Source organism: Scophthalmus maximus, chromosome 15 (assembly GCF_022379125.1).
Source record: "Scophthalmus maximus strain ysfricsl-2021 chromosome 15, ASM2237912v1, whole genome shotgun sequence".
Classification (NCBI taxonomy): Eukaryota; Metazoa; Chordata; class Actinopteri; order Pleuronectiformes; family Scophthalmidae; genus Scophthalmus; species Scophthalmus maximus.
The window spans coordinates 4,189,249-4,210,390 of NC_061529.1; the positions used below are offsets into that span (position 1 = coordinate 4,189,249).

General features: G+C 42.7%; 1 protein-coding gene across 3 annotated transcripts in view; it reads right to left on the reverse strand.

The window, feature by feature from the left end:
* Positions 1-21,142, reverse strand: part of slc8a3 (solute carrier family 8 member 3) — an 88,083-nt gene that overhangs the window by 63,910 nt on the left and 3,031 nt on the right. For 2 of the 3 annotated variants that reach the window (XM_035610596.2, XM_035610595.2), the window contains exon 2: positions 15,136-16,998. In XM_035610596.2, the coding sequence (XP_035466489.1) occupies positions 15,136-16,916 (1,781 nt within the window). In that variant the 5' untranslated portion in view covers positions 16,917-16,998. Of the gene's footprint in view, positions 1-15,135; positions 16,999-21,142 lie in introns of those variants that run through there. The other variant, XM_035610600.2, reaches the window with a different exon arrangement.

The window sequence follows — 21,142 nt, forward strand, 5'->3', positions numbered from 1 at the left end:
CTCCTCCTCCCTTCACCTGGTCAAGCCTCATCAAATCTGCCAACACACTGCACAGAAACCTGGGGGGCTCCGCTCTCATTTTCTCTCGCATTCCTCCTTCTGCCGTTCTCTCCTCCACGTCTCTCTTTATCTCTCTCTCGCTCTCGCTTGCTGTTTTCCTCTCATTTCCCCTCGCCTGTCTCAGATGTTGTTTTTCCTCCCTCTCTCAAACACGCTCCACACTTTTTCTCTCCATCTGTTCCTTCTCCGCCTCTCATTTTGTCTCCGTCATTATCGTTCTGCACCTTGTTCCCGCCGATGCCGGCTCCGGCTCACACGTCGTCTCTGCCTCACCCCTTTTCCCCGTCTGCCATCTCTCTCGCTCTTTCTTCCGCCTCCCTCCTTCCTTTATCCGTCTCCATCTCGTCCTGCTCCCTGCGTGTTTCATTTCACCACCGCCACCACCACCACCACCACCTCGCCCTCCCCGCTGTCCTGTTGCTGCCTCCGTTGGTGGCACGTTGAGGAGAATCTAACATGACAGGTGCCACGACTGTGGCAAGAAGGCAAATGTACTTTTTGGGAGTTCACATCCAGAAATGACAACCTCCCATTTCCTTTTGCGTTGGTCTGAAGGGGTTTATTCCTCATGAATATTGCCGACCAAAAATAACCTCCACTCACTGGCTGGGAACACCCGGCGCCACCTAAAGCTGTACACTGGCACATCACGTGTCGGCAGCTTTGTTTCCAGTTCAATTTTACATTGCGTGAGCAGAGTTGTGAAAGAAGAACTACATTTACAATTTAATTGACTTAAATATGTGACATAAGAGGATCTTAACCTCACCAAAATGTCAATCACACCAGAGTCAAAAGCTGAGATGGCAGTTGCTGCTACTGTGGCTAGTTACCTTTTTAGCATTAAATGCTTTTATTCTCCACAACTGGACTAGACTGCGTGGGAAAACAAAGCAGATAACCAAGATCACCAAAATTGAAATATTTCTTACACGGCTATGAGGGAATATTAGCAGCTAGCATACTTTGGCTAGCTGCGTGGCTTTTTAGTTGTAGCCTAACTTTGCTTTTCATCATACATTTTCTACATCATAAAAGAAAAAAAAGTTGCATATAGCTCCAACAACAAAAATATATAAAAATGGTTATAAATCAGATTCTGTCAAAACTAAATTTTTGCAGTTTGAAGAGAAGTTAGCCATTCTGTTAATCCAATGCTAACATTAGCTTAAACAGCTATCAACACAGTTTCCTCAGGTGTCCTCGGCCCCCATATCAAAATATTGGCAGAAGTTGCTTATTGGCAGCTCATCATTAACATAACTAGCCAACTAGTCTGCAATTATGATTTAATACTGTATACATAAACATTTTTAGTTTAACTATCGAAAGCTATTGCTCTCACTGACATGTTCACACTATTGATCTGCTGAGTTTAATTTCCTTATGTAGGCTATAGATGGATATACTGTAGTGCATTTACAAAAAAAGGAAATCTTTTGATTTTCTGCTGGTCATAGAGGGATTGTAAGAAGTCACCCCTGGAAAAGGAAACTTGCGTTTGGGACTTTTGAGTACTTCCTAATATCAATGAATCTATTAATTTGAAAATGAATGGGGTAACGCAAAATAATCATTACTTTCATCCCAATCTTTCCTTCGGAACATTGTCACAGCTCAGTGGGACCTGCAATCAGTTAATTACGCACTAGAATACACAAACTGCTGTGATCATGGAATCATGCATTTTGTCAAATGTGGATAACCAGTTTGAAAGTTTGACAAGTTCAACTGCTGCGCTGTGACACTCTAATGGACGTGGGTGCTGACTTCTGAACAGCCCTCAATCCAAAGCACAATTACAGGTTGAGACAGAAGTAGGCCAACATCTATAAAGAGGGGACGACACATACGGAGGCACTGCCGAGGGCTTAAATAATAAATATGAACGATGGTGGTGGTGGTGGGGGGGGGGGGGGGGGGGGGGGGGGAATGAAATTAGAACAATTCAAATGAAAAGAAATTAACACTGAGATAAAGAGGGAGGACGGAGGAAAAAATAGAAACTAGGATAAAGAAAAAAACAGCACAAGAAAGATTGCTTGAAAATAGGCTGGGACAGATAGAACAAAGAGAAGAATGAGCGGGGGGGAGGGGGGGGGGGGAGCATGAAGGAGCCAGGAACAAGAGCTCCCAACATGAGAGGAGACAAAGGAACATGAAAGGACGAAAAAAGGAGAGGGGAAATGAAAGGGGCGATGGTGTTGTAAAGAAAGAGAAGTCCCACAGGCCTTTGGTCGAGCTGTGATCCCAACAGCGCGACCTCTTCTTCTTACGCCAGCTCCCTCGACATGACAGTTCCACCCATCTCTGGACCCCAGAGGGGCAGCATGGACACATTTGTTTGCCAAATTGACCCTCCGTGGCCCTCCTACCCTCCACCTCCACCACAGAGCCTGTGGGACAACCGGCCTCATCTACACACACACACGTGTGGACTCAGGTGGGCCTCCTACACGGGTCAAGAAAGGGTCTGGATCAAAACCACTGCGCTGACAATGGGCAATAAAGAATCTGTCATTTGACATGTGCTGACAGCTAATGTCACAGACACACGCTGACAAACCAAACCATATTTATGGATTGGACGACTGACCACCCGATGAATTTAAATTCAATATTCACTCGACTGTCGGCTCTGGTTTAGTCTTCTTCCCACTTCTGACAAAAATATATGTATAAATTAGGGACGGGACTTCAACGTATTAATTTTGATTAATTAATTACAGAACAATAGCGCGTTGAACAAAATTATATATATATATATATATATATATATATATATATATATATATATATATATATATATGGCCTAAAATGATAAAAGCAGTGACAAAACAGTTAAGTTGTGGATCAAAAAATGAATTGCAGTGAATGTATTTTAGCACTCAGCGTAAATTTGTATGTTATAATTTGTGTTATAAAAATGGTTTATTCTTCTTGACCGCGAGCAAACCTGTCATACTATTTCTCATTAAAAGAAATGCAGACTCTCAAGGAAATCTGCAACACGAGTTGCAAGTAAAGAAAAGTGTTCTGAGGTCGTGTACTCTCCTCCGATATGATCTGAAAACAAGTAACTCCGTGGGAAATGTAAAATAAACCCGGGAGCAAAAAGAAAATTCAAAAGAAAAGAAAAGCAGTCAACTGGAAGCACAACAGGCAGAGAACAAACAGACGTCTTACCCCCACAGTCGTACGGTGCGGCGCCAAATCAAGCCCCTTTGAACGTGGACCCGACAAGCTCATTCAACAAAGCACATGAACACGGCGCTGCCTGACGGCCCACCAGGGGCTGGTAGATCTTCTGATGGCTGAGAGTGTGCAAACCTTTTGAACGACGGCTGAAAATGCATACACGACAAGACGGGAACATGAATAGAAACGCTACAGGTGAGGCAAAGAAACCCAGTGGGATTTATAAAAAAAAAAAAGCAGCACAACCCCGCCCCCCCCCCCAAAAAAAGTATCATATCATCATCCAGGCGAGGAGAGGCCTCAGAGTAACCCTTCCCCTGCGACAGGGCAAGAGTCGCCTAATAAGTCGGCCACCCGAGAATAAACAGGGAGGATTAGAGGGAACATGAAAGATAACTTCCCGTGTGCCTCGGGAGGTCTGACCGTTTTCCTCGGGGAGGCAAAGTCGAGACAGGCGGAGAAGAAAGAAGAAGGAAAAAGTTGACGATGACGGCGGAGTGATGTGAAACAAAGAATTGTCTCCCATGGATTTTCTCCGCCGACATTCATCTGCCGTCGCTCTTTTTTTTAAAAACCATCGCACGAGCTCATCAATGCGTCTGTAGTCGGACGCTGCTCGGCGAATACAGGGATTTCATGATAGCGGTATCTAAAGCAAGCATCAAATCTATTTTTTCTTCTTTTTAATTGCTGATACACTCTCGCCTTACAATATTAGAAAATGATGATAGTCGATGGATTCATAGTCGCAGTAAGACAATAATATTCACTCGTTCATGTCATACTATACCAGAAAATAGTGTTCATCACCAGCATCCAAGTCATAATTACGACAGTGAAAGTCGGATTGATTTGAAAGCCTCGTCTTCCGTGATACGGACGCGTCGGAACCCATGTGATGTGATGGTTCCCTCGCGTCAGCCAAAGTGCCTCTTTCAATATAATTAAACCCGCACTTAATTGATATAGTGCGACACTGTTACTGCGCCGTAATTTCCCTCATGTGGACAATTCCGCTGTCACGCAACTGTCCCACGACTTATCCTGTGACGTGAACGGTGTCCAGGGGAATCGTTCCCGTCCATCTGGCATGGAAAGAAGACGGCACAGGTCTTTACTTAATGAGCGGGTGCCACGTTTTCAAATGTTTTTGTCTGTAGTTTTTAATATTTCCATTTGGTCCTTTTTTCCTGAGCCAGTGTCCATTTATCTTTTTCCTTGCAATGACCAAAATATGATCTGATATTATCTGGTGTCTACAATCTTCCAAAATCTAAATAGAGAAACCAGACTGCAAATTAAAGTAGACTTTTTTTTTTAGAAACCATGGTCCTCTGACAAAAGCGAGAGGCACTGCCCAACCTCATTTAGCTCTGGAACACAAACTGAGTGGTGGTTTAAAACAGCTGATACATTAACCGGCGCCTGCATATGCACCACAGAGCTGCTGCCCCCCCGAAACCGGAAAATGATGACAAAGGAACGAGGAGGAGGAAGATGAGGCATGTGAAAAGGGGTTTGAAGGGTGTGTGTGTGTGTGTGTGTGTGTGTGTGTGTGTGTGTGAAGGGGGAGTTGGATAGGAAAGTGTTGCAAAGGAACTACTGATGCATTCTGGCGCATTTCTGCCGCAGCACCGTGGGAATTGTATGGAGGAGAGAGTTCCCCCTCAAGGAGGTCCCCTGAGCTGCCCGCGGAGCATGCTGGTCCGGAGCAGAGGAGAGCAGGGCAGAAGTATCCCTGGGACTGTGGAGAGTGGAGAGCAAAACTGGAGGCAGATCACAGCAGGTATCGGTTCAATGTGTTCCGAGAGAAGTGAAGAAACCGACTGCAGGGACGGGGGGGGGGGCAGGCTGCTGCAGGCCTGAAAATCAAAGACGAGAACGACAAAGCAAAAGAAAAAAGGACTTGAGTGCGCAACCCCCCTTCCTGATTTATACAGCTGAACAAAGCGACCCCCCCCCCCCCCCCCCCCCCGACACACACTCTTGTCGAGTCCACAAATAATATGTCGAAAGATTCCAGTGCCACGTTTCAGGAGTGAAAGCGGAGCTTCCTTATAGACGCTGCAGGGGTTCACCAAGTCACGACAGCACTCGTCTGAGGTCAGAGAGCGAACAGTGGAGGCCATCAGCTGAGGCTCTCTGACTGACTGACTGACTGACTGACTGACTGACTGACTGACTGACTGACTGACTGACTGACTGACTGACTGCACTCGATGAGAACAGTGGAGGCCATCAGCTGAGGCTCTCTGACTGACTGACTGACTGACTGACTGACTGACTGACTGACTGACTGACTGCACTCGATGAGAACAGTGAAGCACAACACGGAACCAAAAAAAAAGAGAGGAATAAGGGATTTTTCTATCCAGAAGACGGATGTCAGTCGACCTGCCTCTGAAAACAAAACTTCTTCACCCCCCCCCCCTCTTCTAATTTCATCATCAAACAATCTATAGCTGTAACAAATCATCCCCAAAAAATAAAAATTGCCAGCTATGTTGATAATCATTTAAAAACACTTTTCAGAAGCTATCTGGTTATAGCATCTTTCAACTTTTCTTTAAGATATATGCTATTAAAGTAAATATTCTTGTTTTGGACTCTTGTTCAGGTGAAGATGTCATGTTGGGTTTGAGGAAATTGAGATGGACATTTTTTAATCAATAATGACAATGATCAATAGATTCAGCCCTGGGTTCATCTGTGAAAGATGTTGTCAATCATTAAAATGTATTGTTTTGTCTACAAAATGCCAGAAAACGTATCAATAATAAAAATCCATTATCAAAATTCTTGAATTGCCAATAGCCTTTCTAACAATGAAATGGACGACTTGTTTCAGCGCTACTTTATTAAATCAAAACTATGCAATTTACAAAGATAAGAAAAAAGAAAAAACACTCCACCGTTTGATTGACAGGTTATAATCTGGGAAGTCGTTCTCTCAGCATCACCAAAGATGCCACCGCCACAAGTGGAAAGAAAATATGTAAAAGCTCTTAAGGCGTCAACTGTAATGTAATTTCTTAAAGAGGAAAGAAAAAAAACGCGTCTACTTATCATTCATTTGGTTTTACTGACGCTCGTCTGCCCTCAGGGTCACTCAGTGGAGGACGTCGAGTGCCCTAGGTCGAATTCACACATTCACATCATATGCATATTAAGGCAAATCCCTCACTGATATGGATGCTTTGGAATTTCTCTTGGCTTTTTGCACAAACTAACACCTGTGAACGATGTGACAGGATATAACAGACATATAGGAGGTGGTTTGATGTCAATAAGTTCAGAAATGAGTGAGCTATTGAAAATTCAAACCTTCAACACATCACAATGCAAATATATTTAATTTCACAAAAATAGAAAACGGAGAAAACCAGCAAACCTTCACATCTATGTCGGTGGAATTCACAAAAGCGAAGCAGACTATGAATCGATGATTAAAATAGTTGCAGTTTTATGTAAATCGACTGATTATTTGACTCGGCATTTCTTTTAGGAGCTTCTTTGTCTATGTCGGCTGATTAAGTTAAACATGGAAGTTCACTATCGATCTTGAGAGTGTCACTCAAGGTCGAGGAGTTCCCAGCTTGTCAGACGTCGAGTGCCCCAAGTCGAATTCACCCATTCACATCACCATTCCACAATTGTAAAGTTTGCCACCACACACCCGCCACCTTCATGTGCTTTTTCCATCGCTGTGGAAAAAAATGAGACAACAGCAGGAAGGAAAAAGAAGAAAAAAAAAACACAGCGAAGACGACAGCTTCTCTCATCTCCCCGCAGCCTTTTGCAACCGTCCTCTTTCTCTCGCCGCACACTTGGTGCAACCGTGGCTCCTCTCGCCGTGGGCTGTATCGATTACTCGTCTTAATGCTGCTGCGCTGTGCACGGAAGGGAGGTGCCGGGGAGCGAAAACGGACCTTTATTCAAAGGATGCAGACGCCTGGATATACGGATGTCACCCCTGGCAGCCAGGGAACGGATTGAGAGCAGCAAACCCGTTTTCTTCAAACTGCAAAACCTTCATTCAGACCTACTTATATGACTAAATCAACTGTGTTACGATAAAGGGGCCGGGCTCGTTGCTGTCCCCATTAGATGACTGGTTGTGTTTTCACTACGGCTGTATAACTATTTCGATTCCCAATTCATTGTGATAAACTGGTTTGTTCCAGCAGCGTGTCCGGCAGATTTTTAAGTTGTACTCGAAAGTTAACTGAATAAATAAAACGAACAAAGAATTTTTTTAAATTAAAATAAAATAAGCAAATTAATTATAATAAAAAAATGTTTTTAGAAGTCAAACAAAAATAGCCTTGTATACTGGCTCTATCAATCTGTCAAGATTTGCTATTATTATTTTTTCTTTTTCTTTTTTTTGTGGCGTAGTTGTTTTTTTTCAGCGACGTCGTATTGCATTGTTGGGCTTCCATAAAGTTGGGAAGACAAAATCATCAGAGCAGCGGAGGCTGAGACAATCCTGAGCTTAAGGCCTTGGTGTGGGTGAAGCTTGCAAAAAAAGCTTGATCTTACATTTCCCACAATGCAACTGCGTCACACCTCTGGCTGGGTGATGCAAGTTATGTATAAAAAAGATAAAATAAGAAAAAATTGCAGCCAAGTTTGAGATAACCCCAAAGACATGACTAAATAAATAAAACAGCTAAATACTTCATGAAGCCGAGCACATTCCTCATGACGAGGAAACTGACCTACATGTGTGAAATCTGTGGAATGCCTCTCGAAATAAATATTGCAAAAAAAAAAAAAAATATATATATTTTATTATGTCTTTTCCTTGATTTCGTGTTTCCGTTGACACACTTCGAGCTACAGATATCACAGCCAAATAAAAAAGAAGGGCACATTTCCATCCGTCTCATCACCTCTGGAAGGCCGACATGAAACGTTTTCCCCGGCAGGCAATTCCTATTTACAGCACATCGGATATGACTGAAGGCGGCATCGGAGTGCTTGAACTGTCTCTATACTCACAAACTAGCACACACTAATTAAAGACTCACATCTGACACCACAGTGAACTCAGGTTTCAGGTGTAAGCTTCCTGTCCCCGTTACTTTGGATAATCCACAGTTTCCAGTCGAGCTTTAACTGAATATGCTATTTTGTTGGATACCATGAAGGGTAAGTGAGGAAAAAAAGTGATTTTGTTAATTGGGTGAAATGGCCCTTTAACTTTAAAACAATCTCACCTAAATGCTTCAACTGCAACCTCACTCCATATTCCTCTACAGGATACATTCCTCGAATATAACTTAAAAAGGGAATTACATTAGGTTGACTTCAAATGAAACATGACATAAAAAAAGGGATTTATCAATTTATTTAAAGATTTTATTTTTGAACGCTTAAAGTGCCGATGCATATACAGTATTTTGTGTGTAAAAAGAAAAACTTTAGCTTTCAAATTCAGCAGGTGGAAACATTTGTCAACTTAAAATAAGTTACTTGAGAAAGACTCTAAAGTTCGCTCCCTGAATCACTATGTAAGAAGCACAGGCATCATCTTTTTCCCAGAAGGAAAGTAAATAATAAAACAGTGTGTTTGTGTATTTGTTAAAACATGGCAGCTAAAGGCTTTGACAGTCAAATGGATGAAACTGATGCACTTACCTCCATCCTAACTCCATTAGGCCTGGGAGACTGTCAGAAGTTTTGGGGAGACCTGAATATATGATCCTCAGTCAGATTTACACACAAACACTGGGGGGGGGGGGGGGGGGGGGGGGGGGGGGGGGGTGCTCGGAGCTGGCGACACGCCCTACACTGAATTGTGTTATAAATAAGCTTTAACTTAATTGCATTCCCCCAACTGGGAAGAACAAACACAGGGCCAGCAGATTTATTGCCACTCAACCCGTGCGTGAGTTAGTGCCAGAGTGTGTGTGTGTGTGTGTGTGTGTGTGTGTGTGTGTGTGTGTGTGTGTGTGCTTATGTGCGTGCGTGCAAAGCTACAATACGTTTGCAAGAAAAAGAAAGAAATATGCACATGAATATTCCACCTGTATACCTCTTTGGGTGTGTTAGCATCTTTGTGAGTGCTTTTTTAAAAATTTCCTGTGTGTGTGTGTGTGTGTGTGTGTGTGTGTGTGTGTGTGTGTGCGTGCGTGCGTGTGAACTATTATCAGATGATAGCAGGGTACGAAGGAGTTTGTGTTGCAGAGAACATCCTCATGCCATTTTATGAACAGTAATTGCTACCAATGATGTATTCACTCCACCACAGAGGATTTGTTTTTAGCAAAGCCTGTATACAACAGTGGATGAAGTCACTAGGGTGGCAATGCGGAAGTGCCTGAATGTCCAGACTAAAATATCTCAACACTGATGGGCAGTGAAGTTAACGCGGACATTCATGATCCCCAAAATATGAACCATAATACTTTTGATGATGTTCTGACGCCATCATCAGTACATAACTTTAATTTGTCCAATTATGATGAAAAGACCTGCAAAACTAATGACAGTAACATCATCAGTTTAGTGCTGAACAGCACAGGTATGAAAACCATGATAGATTATATATAGACACACCAAACCAGTACGCACTGATTTTTGAGACACACCTCAGTGTTGAGGCTCCATCTGGGTTAAATGGTTAAAACCGAAAACGTTGGTCTGCCAAAATCTTCATAGCACAACCAGCCAATACAAAGAGCCACTTGTGAGTCGGTTCGGGTTTTGTTTACAGGGGGTGTGGTTCCCTTTCAACTGGACATAAGATGAAATGAAGCAAAAATACTACAGACAAAACTTCACCACATTACCAAAGGAAAACCAAAGTGTGAGTGCACCCCGGGGCACTGTGAAAACACAAAGACACATTCCAATTATTGAGAAACTATGCGGCGAGCATGAATAAAACAACAAAAGTACACTGAATATGACGAGCAGAAGCCGTGCGAGCCCGTTCGGCTGCAGGGTGGAAAGGTAAACCTCATGGGTCTATTCCGGGACGTCTGGAAAAGTGCTGGCGGGGGGGGGGGGGGGGGGGGGGGGGGGGGTAAAGCCGAGCGGTCAGCAGGATGAGGATCGGCGTGGACATGTGTTCCGTCAGTCAGGAAGCCCGGAGGGGCGACAGCTCCACATTGCTGAGATATTAGGGAAAGAGGTTGGACGAGGTCTGCGCAAGGAACCGGAGGAGGCGGGGCAGAGAGCAGGGGAAAGGGCAAATCTGTGCACCCCCCCCCCCCCAACATGACGCTGTTTATATAAAAATGCCAGGCAGGTTTACAGGCACAGGAGAGTCGTGCTCATACAAGCGTGACCGCGGTGGCAATTACTTTAGCCGATTCCGGTCTGTCCGCCGCACACCATCCATTTGTTTATGAATCCATCAGTGCCTGGTTAAACATGTGACTCTCCAGGGACGGAGCTTCTGCACCGCACAGCTGCCGTATCGTCACTGGGTCATGGGGAAAAGGGAGGCCCGCCGACCTTTATCCATTTAATATTCTCAGCAGCGAAATGAGCATATACCAGGCCATGCCTGTCACAAGGGGATTTTTAAAAAAAGATTATTTTCACTGCTGAGAAGTCCAAGAACCAAAACCCTAAGATATTCAGTGTACATTTTTAGAAGACTAAGAACGCACTATGAAAAATATTTACATTGGAGAAGCTGCAACAAAACATTTTTGTCATTTTTTGGGGGACTTTATAAATGATATAAGACACTAAATTGATGGTCGATCGATCGACTAATAATTGAAAGATCGTTCTTGTGCGCTGAAACAATCCGTCAAGCAGTCAATTAGTTGATCAAAAGAAGAATATGCAAATACAGTTGAGACAATCGACTCATCCTTCAAGTTATCAAAACAACAAAACTGTTGGTCTAATGTCAGACAAACAATTTTACATAGTTTTTCAACGCATCAAATGACAGAAACGGATGGAAACAAAACTTTACTCACAGGCCTGCTCTTATATCAACGCCAGGGCCAAAATATAAAAGTTAATAGACATGACCTAATTGTGCCAAAAGCAAAACCATACACTATACATGTCCCTGGTACGACAACCTAACATATAAGGGTGTAATCTTTACCCTAGGAATCGCTTTACAGCTTTGACAGCCATAAAACGTACACTTAAGAAAGCCTGTGGCGGCTCGATGAAGTTCATATCTGTCGGCTCGGAGCCGAAGAAACTATTAAACCTCATCCTTCATGCTGAGAACTATTGTCTGGCGAAGAATTGGAGTGATGTATTTATTCCAGAGCAGCAGATTAGGACTGTAATAAATTTCCACTCGGGTTGATAACAATGGGCCCAAAGTGTGTCAAAAGAGATTGAGAGTCAATGCCTCGTCAGACAGGGCGAGAAAGAAAGGAAGAGCATGAGAGCTGAAGCAAAATGTGGGCTAATTGTCCTAAAGGACTTTTTTTTTTTTAAAAACCTTGCCCTTCAGACGTGTCATAATTAACACGGAATTAGCAATGAGAGGGAAAGCTGATTTAACCATGTGCTTGTCTGCAAAATGGAAATACACGTTTTCATTGTCAATTTCCATACACGCCAGCGGTGAAATATGAATGTGAAGGCAATGGAGGCAAAAAAATTTACAAAAATTCTTTATACTTCCATGTCGTGAACGCAGTAAATGAGCCCGAGGAGAGCTTTCACAGCAGCAGGAGAAACATCATTGTAATTATGCCTTTAGTGAATATTCTACACGTTGTTTTTGTGTATGGAAATGCTCTCATGAATCTTCTGCTACGCTTCTGGATGAAGCCGTCACTTCCACTGCTCCTCTTTGTCTTCTTCATGGATGCACACGGAATATAATTCATCACTATCTGAGCGTAATTATGGAAATTTCTGGAGATTTGTCGGGACTTCTGTAACAGCGGTCTGCCATTTCCACAAAGGAATCCAGAAGTCTCCGAAGGTTGAAGGAGAGATTTTCATAATAATATGCGAGCGTGCTCATGCATATGAACATTATCCATTGTTTTAGCTGCTTAGTTGAATAATGTCCTGTACGTTCTTGAGTAATTATAGAACATGTATCATTACTCTATAGTGAGTACATTAATCAACACTGAATGTCTAATGTTAGTTTAACATCGACCATATATCTTGGGCTGTCCCCTTTCAGTTAAAGTTTATTTTGAATCCTGTCAGTCAGCGTGGACAATAAAACTGAACATTGTCAACAAGCCTTTTCTCTTTGACGTTGATTGAACAGATGGTGAATTTGATTATTTCATCATCGTATAATTTTCTCTTTGCATGCCTACGGCCACTTCTCGTCAATGTCACGGAAAATGTCAGCGTTTGCATTTACAACTTATTTAAAAGCAGCAATGTGGTAGTTCTTGGTAAAAGGATCAAAAGGTCAGACATAGTGACCTTCGGCCCGGCCCCTTCGTCCCGGTCTTTCAACCTAGCAATTCGTTTTTGATTAAATCATAAATCTCCACAAGCCCAGCTATAGAGGTATGTTTCTATAAATAAAAAGAATTGGAGATGGTTTATATGGTTTGAGAAATAGTTGAATGCACTAATATGCTTTCTTGCTGGGAGTTACGTCAGATGAGAGGCCTGATGCCATACTACAGCCAGGAGAGAGTTAGCGTAGCTGAACATAAAGACTGGAAGCATCCTGCCTGGCTCAATCAGATCTCCAGATATACAGCTACCAGATGCTAATTAGCACACATTATCTTCAATTCAACATTTCACAGGTTGTGTTCAAGACAATTTCTTGGTACAGCGCCGGTAACCTACTTCAGTTTTACTCCGGTTGCCTGGCAAGAAATATCAATTTTTTTTTTCCGTCAGAATTTTAAAAATGAGATAAAAGCCTTCGAGCTGCTGGAGGTGGTATGTAGGTGGATTCTGTTAAGTATGTTTCACTTCTCTTAAATGTGCTGGCGAGGGACACGACGTGACTGAATGAGAGGGTCGGCTCGATCTCTTTAGTCCTGGTCCGCACTGTTCTATGAAATGTTCAATACCAATGATGATTTGCCCATTTTTCAACACAGTAAACAAAATATAAAGCAAGTGTTTATCGATACAGTGTCTCTTATCTGATATTTTTGAACTCCTCATGAATGTAAGATTAAGAAACTGAATAATCTCTCAAACAGGAAACCCAAATGCAAAATTTGAAATGTTCTGAAGAAATGACTGTTTTACCAAAGAGTGAGATTATTCTCCCAGATCACGACTTGCCTACACACTACTTTATCAATTCACAGTCACTCTCTCGAAAGCAAGGCTGCAATGTTAGAAAATGTAACTCGCCGCACGATGTGCAACACAATGAACGGATCGATAGACCAGTATTGCCTCACAATGCCAACGACATCACAGCAATCTCGTAATAACAGTCATTCTCCACATCGCTCCCCCTTCTCTACTCCCCCTGGCAGCCTTCAGGGCCCGGCCCAAAAAGCATCTCTCACATAAATCAAGCAAAACCCTGAGAGCTCAGGCGGCCCCGAGAGCATGCTGATCACCCAGACACTCTTTACCCCGCTGCCAGTCTCCTGGGCTGCGAAAGCCCTCAGGAACACACACCCCGGAGCACAGACCCTGCCGGTCAGCCAAAGCATAGCTGAGAGGGTCCTGACTGGTGGGGGAAGGGGATGTCACGGACGCAGGTCACAACGATTCAGTGTCCGCCCGCCGAAGTGCGAGATGCAAGCGGACAAAAGCTGTGAAATAAACAAATCAATATTTCTCAAGAGGCAAAATTCGGTACACATGCCAGTATCCCCGGAGCACTTTGCCTTACATGCAGGGCACAAATGGCTGTAGTATCATACGATACGCGGCACCGATACGGTTTGTACTCCACTACAGAAGGTTGCTATCGTTGCAGGCACTGCCAAAATGTTCCCACTCAGTTGTGAACCAGTGTTGTGTGTTTGTGGTGTAGTATTATACACAGATGGTACAGCTGACAAGTATCCATAACATACACAATTCAAAAAGGGTGTCACTATTACTCACAGAGGCTTCTTACTGTACCAAATTAAGCTTTTGTAGCATGGCTGTCCCCAAAAGGAATCAAACCTCCAGTCATGTCGCTCATCTTGACACAATCTACCTACTGACCTAAAAGACGACTATGGACTGATTACTGCACCAACGTGAGCGTGGCCTTTCACCTTTGTTGGAATTCTCCTTTGGTTCAGTTGAAGCAGGCATGAAACTCAAGCAACTAAAAAAGACAAAAAGACAAAGTTCAACGACACAAAAGCGGCAGGGATTATAGAAAAGAGGGGGACGTTGGTTAAGGGCTTCCCGTTGCCACGGTTGTGTGACGAATCCCAAAGTTGAATTCCCATTGCATGCGACACACACGGGATTGCTGCCATAGGAACTCGGATAAGAGCAAAAGGAAAACAGGCGGACACAGAGTGCACACTCAGATAAGAGGGCATATTGTGTAACCATGTAAAGAAAAAAGCATCTTAAATTCAAAGAGTGATAAGTGCAAACAGCACATGAACAGGTTACCAGAGTATATTAGAAATTAAATGATGTCAAGAGGCAAAGAAGACAACATATTTGTATCATAAGGAAAAGCTGATTGAGATGTGTATCTGACAGTCTGTCAAACAGCTATGAAGCTAGTGATGGTATCATATATACTGTTGCTAGTGCTTCTTGACAGGTCTACCATCATCAAACTGCAATTCTAAATCATAACACACAGATAAATGGGACAGCAAACAACGCAAAGAAAGTAGCTTATTTATGACTCCTAAATTAACTTCAATAACCCTGGGTGATTAAAAATCAGATAATAACAATGATGAACCAACAACAGCTTAACGAAAAACCAACTGTCCCACAAGCATTAGAAAAACAGAGTTGCTGTCTTACCACGTCTCGTCGTTTTTGAACTCGAGCTCTCCGTAGTTGTCTTCAAAGTCCTCCCCTCCGCCTTTGGCAAGTCCCTCTATGGTGCGATAAGGCACAATGACCGTCCCCCTTGCTCCAGAAGTCCTCAGCACTTTCAACTCCATAATGCCGATGCTCTCACTGACGTGCACGGAGCTGCTCTCAAAGGTGAAGATGCCTGAATGATCGTCATCCAGGATGGTCACAGTGGCCACACTGGGGAAGCCCAGCATGGCCTTCGGGTATGGGAGACTGTTGGGGGACAGCAGCTCGTCCTCGGTCTCCAGGACACGCAAATTATTGAGGCGCACAAAAAAATGCTCATCCTCTTCAAAGATGTCGTCATCGATGATGCCGATGCTTATTTCCTTGAACATCTCTCCTGGTTTGAATACCATTGTGCCCTCTGTGAACTCATAGTCAGCCCCAGCATTAGCTGACCCGTCCTCTGTTTTATAATCCACGTAGATGGTCTTGTCGATGTCGCCACCCTTTCTGGTGATGGTCAGAATGGCAGCACCACAGTTCTCGAGGCACTGGTAGACAGCCGGCTCAAAAGCAATCCGGGATACATACTCATCTGGCTCCTCCACATGCACCTCCTGCACACTGACGCTCTTCTTCGCTTGCTCTGCAACGTGTTTCTTCAGGATATTCCCGGCACCTGTCATCATGCGTGTAGCTTGGATGCGATAGAAAGCACGGCTCTTTTGCTGGTGCGAGAGAGCATAGTAGTTGGCCATCTCAACCAGCTGATCCATCTCTTTCTCTGGGTGCTTCTGCTTCAGATCTTTCAAGATGCGGATCATGTCACGCCGGGACTCGTCTACCTCTTTGCTCTCAATCAAACCAATCAGATTGCTGGCTGCACCTCCATCCATGAAGTGAGAGTTGACCAGCTTGCCGTCCATCTCAATCCCCTTGGAGCGTTCAGCCTCCGTCTCGATGATGACTCCCCTGTGTTTGTCAGTGCGATACCTCTTGTGCATAAACCTGTAGAAGAGCAGTCGTCTGTCCGCCACCCAGGCAAGGATGACGCATATGGGGAAGAAGGCCAGTGTGAGTAGACCCTCCCAAACCTGGACTACGTTGGGAGAAAACACAGCCAGTATCATGTAGAGCCAGATGTAGGCAAAGATGCTCCAGCCTGCAGTGACAAAGAAAACTCTGAGGTGTTTGACCTTGCGTACCTCTCCTTGGGGAATGACAGACACACAGAGGCCAATGATGACAAACATATTGAAGGCTGCGCTGCCAACAATTGTGGCAGGCCCAAGCTCACCAGCTTGGAACCCATGTCCACATACCTCAATTACAGAGAGCATGATCTCAGGGGCAGACGAGCCTAAGGCCATGAGGGTGAGGTTGGAGACTGTTTCATTCCACACCCGGATTTTAGTGGTCGTCGTTTCCCCATTAGGCCTTTTGATGACAATTTCCTTCTCCTGGGAAGTGATTACCTCAATGGCCGCCATGAAGCGGTCAGCAATGATGGACACTCCAAGAAACATGTAGATCATGGCCACAAAATACACAATGACCCGTGCAATCTTGTCTCCCATGGAAGGATCCTCTGGATACCATATGGGCAGGATAATCCCCCCACGACACTTCGAGTTCCCCTCACAAGTTGCATTGCTGGGGCTGAGCAGCGGACTCGGAGTGGTCCGGGCCTCTGTACAAAGGAAGGCAACAGCCACCGAGACCAGCCCCAACCAGAGGCAGGCTGAGGACCCTGGCTTTACAGGCCTTGAACCCTCCATGCACCCTCCTACGTCTCAAGGGTCCACACTGACAGTCCCTCTGGGATCCAGCACTGGGCTGTGCTTTTTCTCCACCCACCACCTAAAACAACAAGGGGAAAACAACAGATTATATGGGTGTTATATTACTGTATAACTTTATTACTTACGGAAGCAACAACATCCAGATGGGGACAACAGTGAGAAAAACAATTGCACCATGTTCCTTTGGGTCTCCCCAAATGAATGCATATATTGCGTGATGAAAATATACTTACTTAATGCATTACTTATTAAAACAGGAGTGGAGTGCAATGCACTAATTTTAGTCACATAATAATTTATAACTGAATGCAATCACACTATGTAATGGGTATCCAGCCTTGGGGTATTTCCACATTGTTTTAAATCCCAAGTTTGAGTCAAAGAAAGTGTGTAAGATTGTGTTTGTATTTCACATGGAGAAACGGTGTGTCTGAAGCAAGAAAAAAATGTCTCTGTTTTATACGAGTGCTCGAAATGAAATGATCCCGCTATCCTTCTGTAACAGTTCCGTCCTCTAACTTTACAAACAGCATAGTCATGAGACCTTTATGTTATCTAAGACAGCCGGGCTGGAACATTCCATGCTTAAAAAATTAATGACATTTTCAGGTCTGTAAATCACTGTGTGAACAATGTAGATAACATTAGTTTAATAAAATCATAGCCCGTGGGCTCATTTCCAATAATAAAGTTTATTTTCAGTTAAGATGTGGATATGTGCGCCCAGTAATGTGAAGTTGAGCATGATTGTCTGAAATCTCAGGGGTAATACTCAGCTCTGAACCAAACAGCTCGCTCAGCAGGCATCCAATGTTGCCAAACTAAGCAGTGTCCAAAATGTCGCATTGGCAAAAAAAAACAGCAGAGGGGAGGCAGGAGACCATCAAGCGGCGAACTAAAACAAAGAGTACAGATGTCCCGTCCAAATTCATTATATACTGAGCCCTAAATGCGCACTTACCACAAGAGAGACCATCATTACAGTAACAATGCAGACATTTTTCCAAATTCATAAAAGCTCAGGCTAAGCATCTTACGCCTTTCCTCAGCTCTCATTAGATAGGACTTATAAATTCTTTTGATGTTAACAGCTGAGGCCAAAGGCAACGGGAGCACCAAGACCATTTAACCACGCCAAACTGAGAAGCCGTAACACTGGGGATTTATTATCGAGGCTCTCTTTTGAATGGTATCTGTGATTATTTAGCGGTTCCGGAGACTGGGTGGGGCCACTCTGCAGCCTTCACCCGACTTTGGTCCCACGAGGAACACCAGCAGTTTAGTCTGAATTAAAATGATCTCTTCAGAGAAGTGGAGACAGTGTGAGTTATTCTGTCCTGAATTCACTGGAGTATTACATTTCTTTTTTTTTACTGTCATACCCGTTTCCCTTAGCTTGAGTTGAGCTTAATGTTTCTTACATTTTTCCCCCAAAAGTGCATTCTTGTGTTCTGGTTAAAAGGTTGAGTACCCATGCTATGCTCCGTACAATTTTGTTGATGTTGTTGTTTTATTATATTTAACTCTAAGCCTACTTGATATAATGGAACTGAAGACTTAAAATAACTCCAGCTACTTGAACCTCCAGGGGCCATTTTTTTCCAAATTATATTCATCATCCAGTCAGCCGATCGAGTTTGGATAGCTGACAACATTTTCAATGGAGGTATTTGAAGCACTCACTCCTATTTAAAAAGCCCATGTCTCTGGAATCTGAGCAGTGTCAACACACACCTAAATGTGTCCAAAAAAAACTTTCAACTAACTCAGGCGTTAGCTTAAACAACATTTTGGAATAAATTATTTATAATATTTACAGTTTAACAAATCTTGTTGACCTCGCTATTTTAAGTCGTTTTAAAAGCAACACGATTCAAGATAACTACATGAACATTTTAAGTCAATATGGAAAAAAAAACTTGAGCAAAAATGCTTAAAATCCTGTTTCTGCTCACCTGATGAATGCTAATCCAATATTAACTCATTTTTAGCTTTGTTTTGGTCTCCCAGCAAACGCTGAGGAAAATACCTGCCTCTCTAAATGCTGCGTCTTATGAGCTGGCTAGCTAACTAGCTAGCTAACTAACTTACTGTGCTGGGAAGGCAATTCAAGTCTGATTTAAGGGCATAAACAGTTAAAAAAAATTATAACACCTGCCTGCTACAGCGAAAAACAACACTATGAGAACTGTGCGAGTGAACTTAATCAATCAAGTAGTGGGCTGAAAACCAAAACAAAGAGCTAAAAGATGCTAAAATGTTCTATCATGCTGATGGGAACTGCAGATCCTGTGGGTTAATCACTATACATATTAAGATCTATTATTGATTATAGTTGCTCTAAATGAGCTGAAATTACCCATCCCTTTAACACCTTGCTGTGATTTCCTGCTGCTTTATTGCGAACATCGTTAGCCTCTTGTGTGTCCATGCATAAATGTGTTTTTCAGAGTATAAAGAAGGAGGACAGTGATGAAAAAGAGTAAAAAAAAATGTGCTCAGTCCACCTACTCTGGATAAACAAAGGCACAACAAAAAGGAAAACAATCCAAATACCCATGAATCCAAGAGCAAACTCGAGGGGGACACAGAGAACTTTAAAGATAAACTAAAAGGCCAAACAGTAACAGTGGACGGAGGGAGTCAATTGCCTGGCGAGTGCCTCCTGCCAGGTCCTGTTAGATTTATAAATTTCATAAGCTGCATAAAATAATGCTCAAAAAGAATAATTTCTAACTCTGCTTGTCTCTCATTTGCAGTTCCCTCAAAAGATGCACCAGATATGAAATACTGCTTGCACTATCCTAAGTTGTAGTAATAAAGATATGTGAAATATTGATTCCTTGTGCATGCAAAAAAACTCATCTTTTCCATATCTCCTATACTACTACCTCCTCTGCTGCTGTTAAGCATTACTACATAATTAGCAAAACTACTGATACTATTACTACTACTACTACTACCCCTACTAATCTTAAAAAAGCATCCGTACTTCATAGCATTTCAATTATGTTTATATACTACTCATCTACACTATCAAATACATTTTAATAAAAACATAATGCTGCCCAGATTATTTGTATTATTTAAGCAGTGCAGGTTGTGACTGACTTGCACGTTTTCCTCTCGGGGCGTACAACAGCTGCTGAGGCCATTCCATACTACAACATGTAAAAAAAATATTTAAAAAAATCAACTTGCATGATGCAATTGCATAGCGTCGTTCACTGAACTGGTAAATGCCCACGTCTTACAAACTCCACACCCGCAGTGCGTAACACAGTCCAAGATGACTCTGATGACACCATCTGGGTTATATTTTTCTAGCCCCTCAACACAAAACACATTGTACAACTGTTTTCACAGGCTGATCTGAAATTCTCCTCAAATGAACTGGAATATTACATAAATGCTCCTAATATAGCTGATAGGGACGAATTGATTGATTGATTTATTGACGTGACTGAGAAATCAATTAAGAGACAACCACAATCTGAGATGATTACATAGGTGCATGACCTCACAATGATTTTGTATTAATTTTCTATCAACATAAACTGCATTGACTGCTGTTCGGTGACGAAGGGTGAAAGATTCAATTTCTCTACGTGTTTCACGCGAATCAAAACCATGACCCCTAAATTAGAAGCAACGCAAAACAATTTTTACACTTAACGCTGTGTAAAGTATTGTGTTTTGCATCGTGAAGGCAGAAATGGACAGGCACTGGAATTTAATCAAGACTGCTCAGATGCAGCTTCCAAAAAGTATATAAAAAATCAACTACAAAGACAAAGACGTTCATAAATTCTGGACCATCAAATAGGAATTTCAGATCCATACTGCAACCGAGTACGGATCTGAACTGAGCCTTAACATTTTCCAATTAAATCCGAAACTGACTTCTTCAACCACAAATGGTTGAGAGTGACCTCATTTAAACTCAATCCACAAAACTTTTAATTACTTTTTTTCTTTCTTTAGAAACGATAAGGACGTAGAACTCAGTGATATTTATTAATTCAAATATCAGAAACATTTGACTTAAAGGGGCAGTAAGCGATTTAAAATCCAATACACTTTGTAAAATTCAGCAAATATTTCCTTACGGTGCGCTAGCTGTCTGTTCTGTGTAAAAATAATCTGGGGTTTTTTCGAATAAAACTTAAACTTCAGCAAAATCGACAGTTTAGCTATATCAT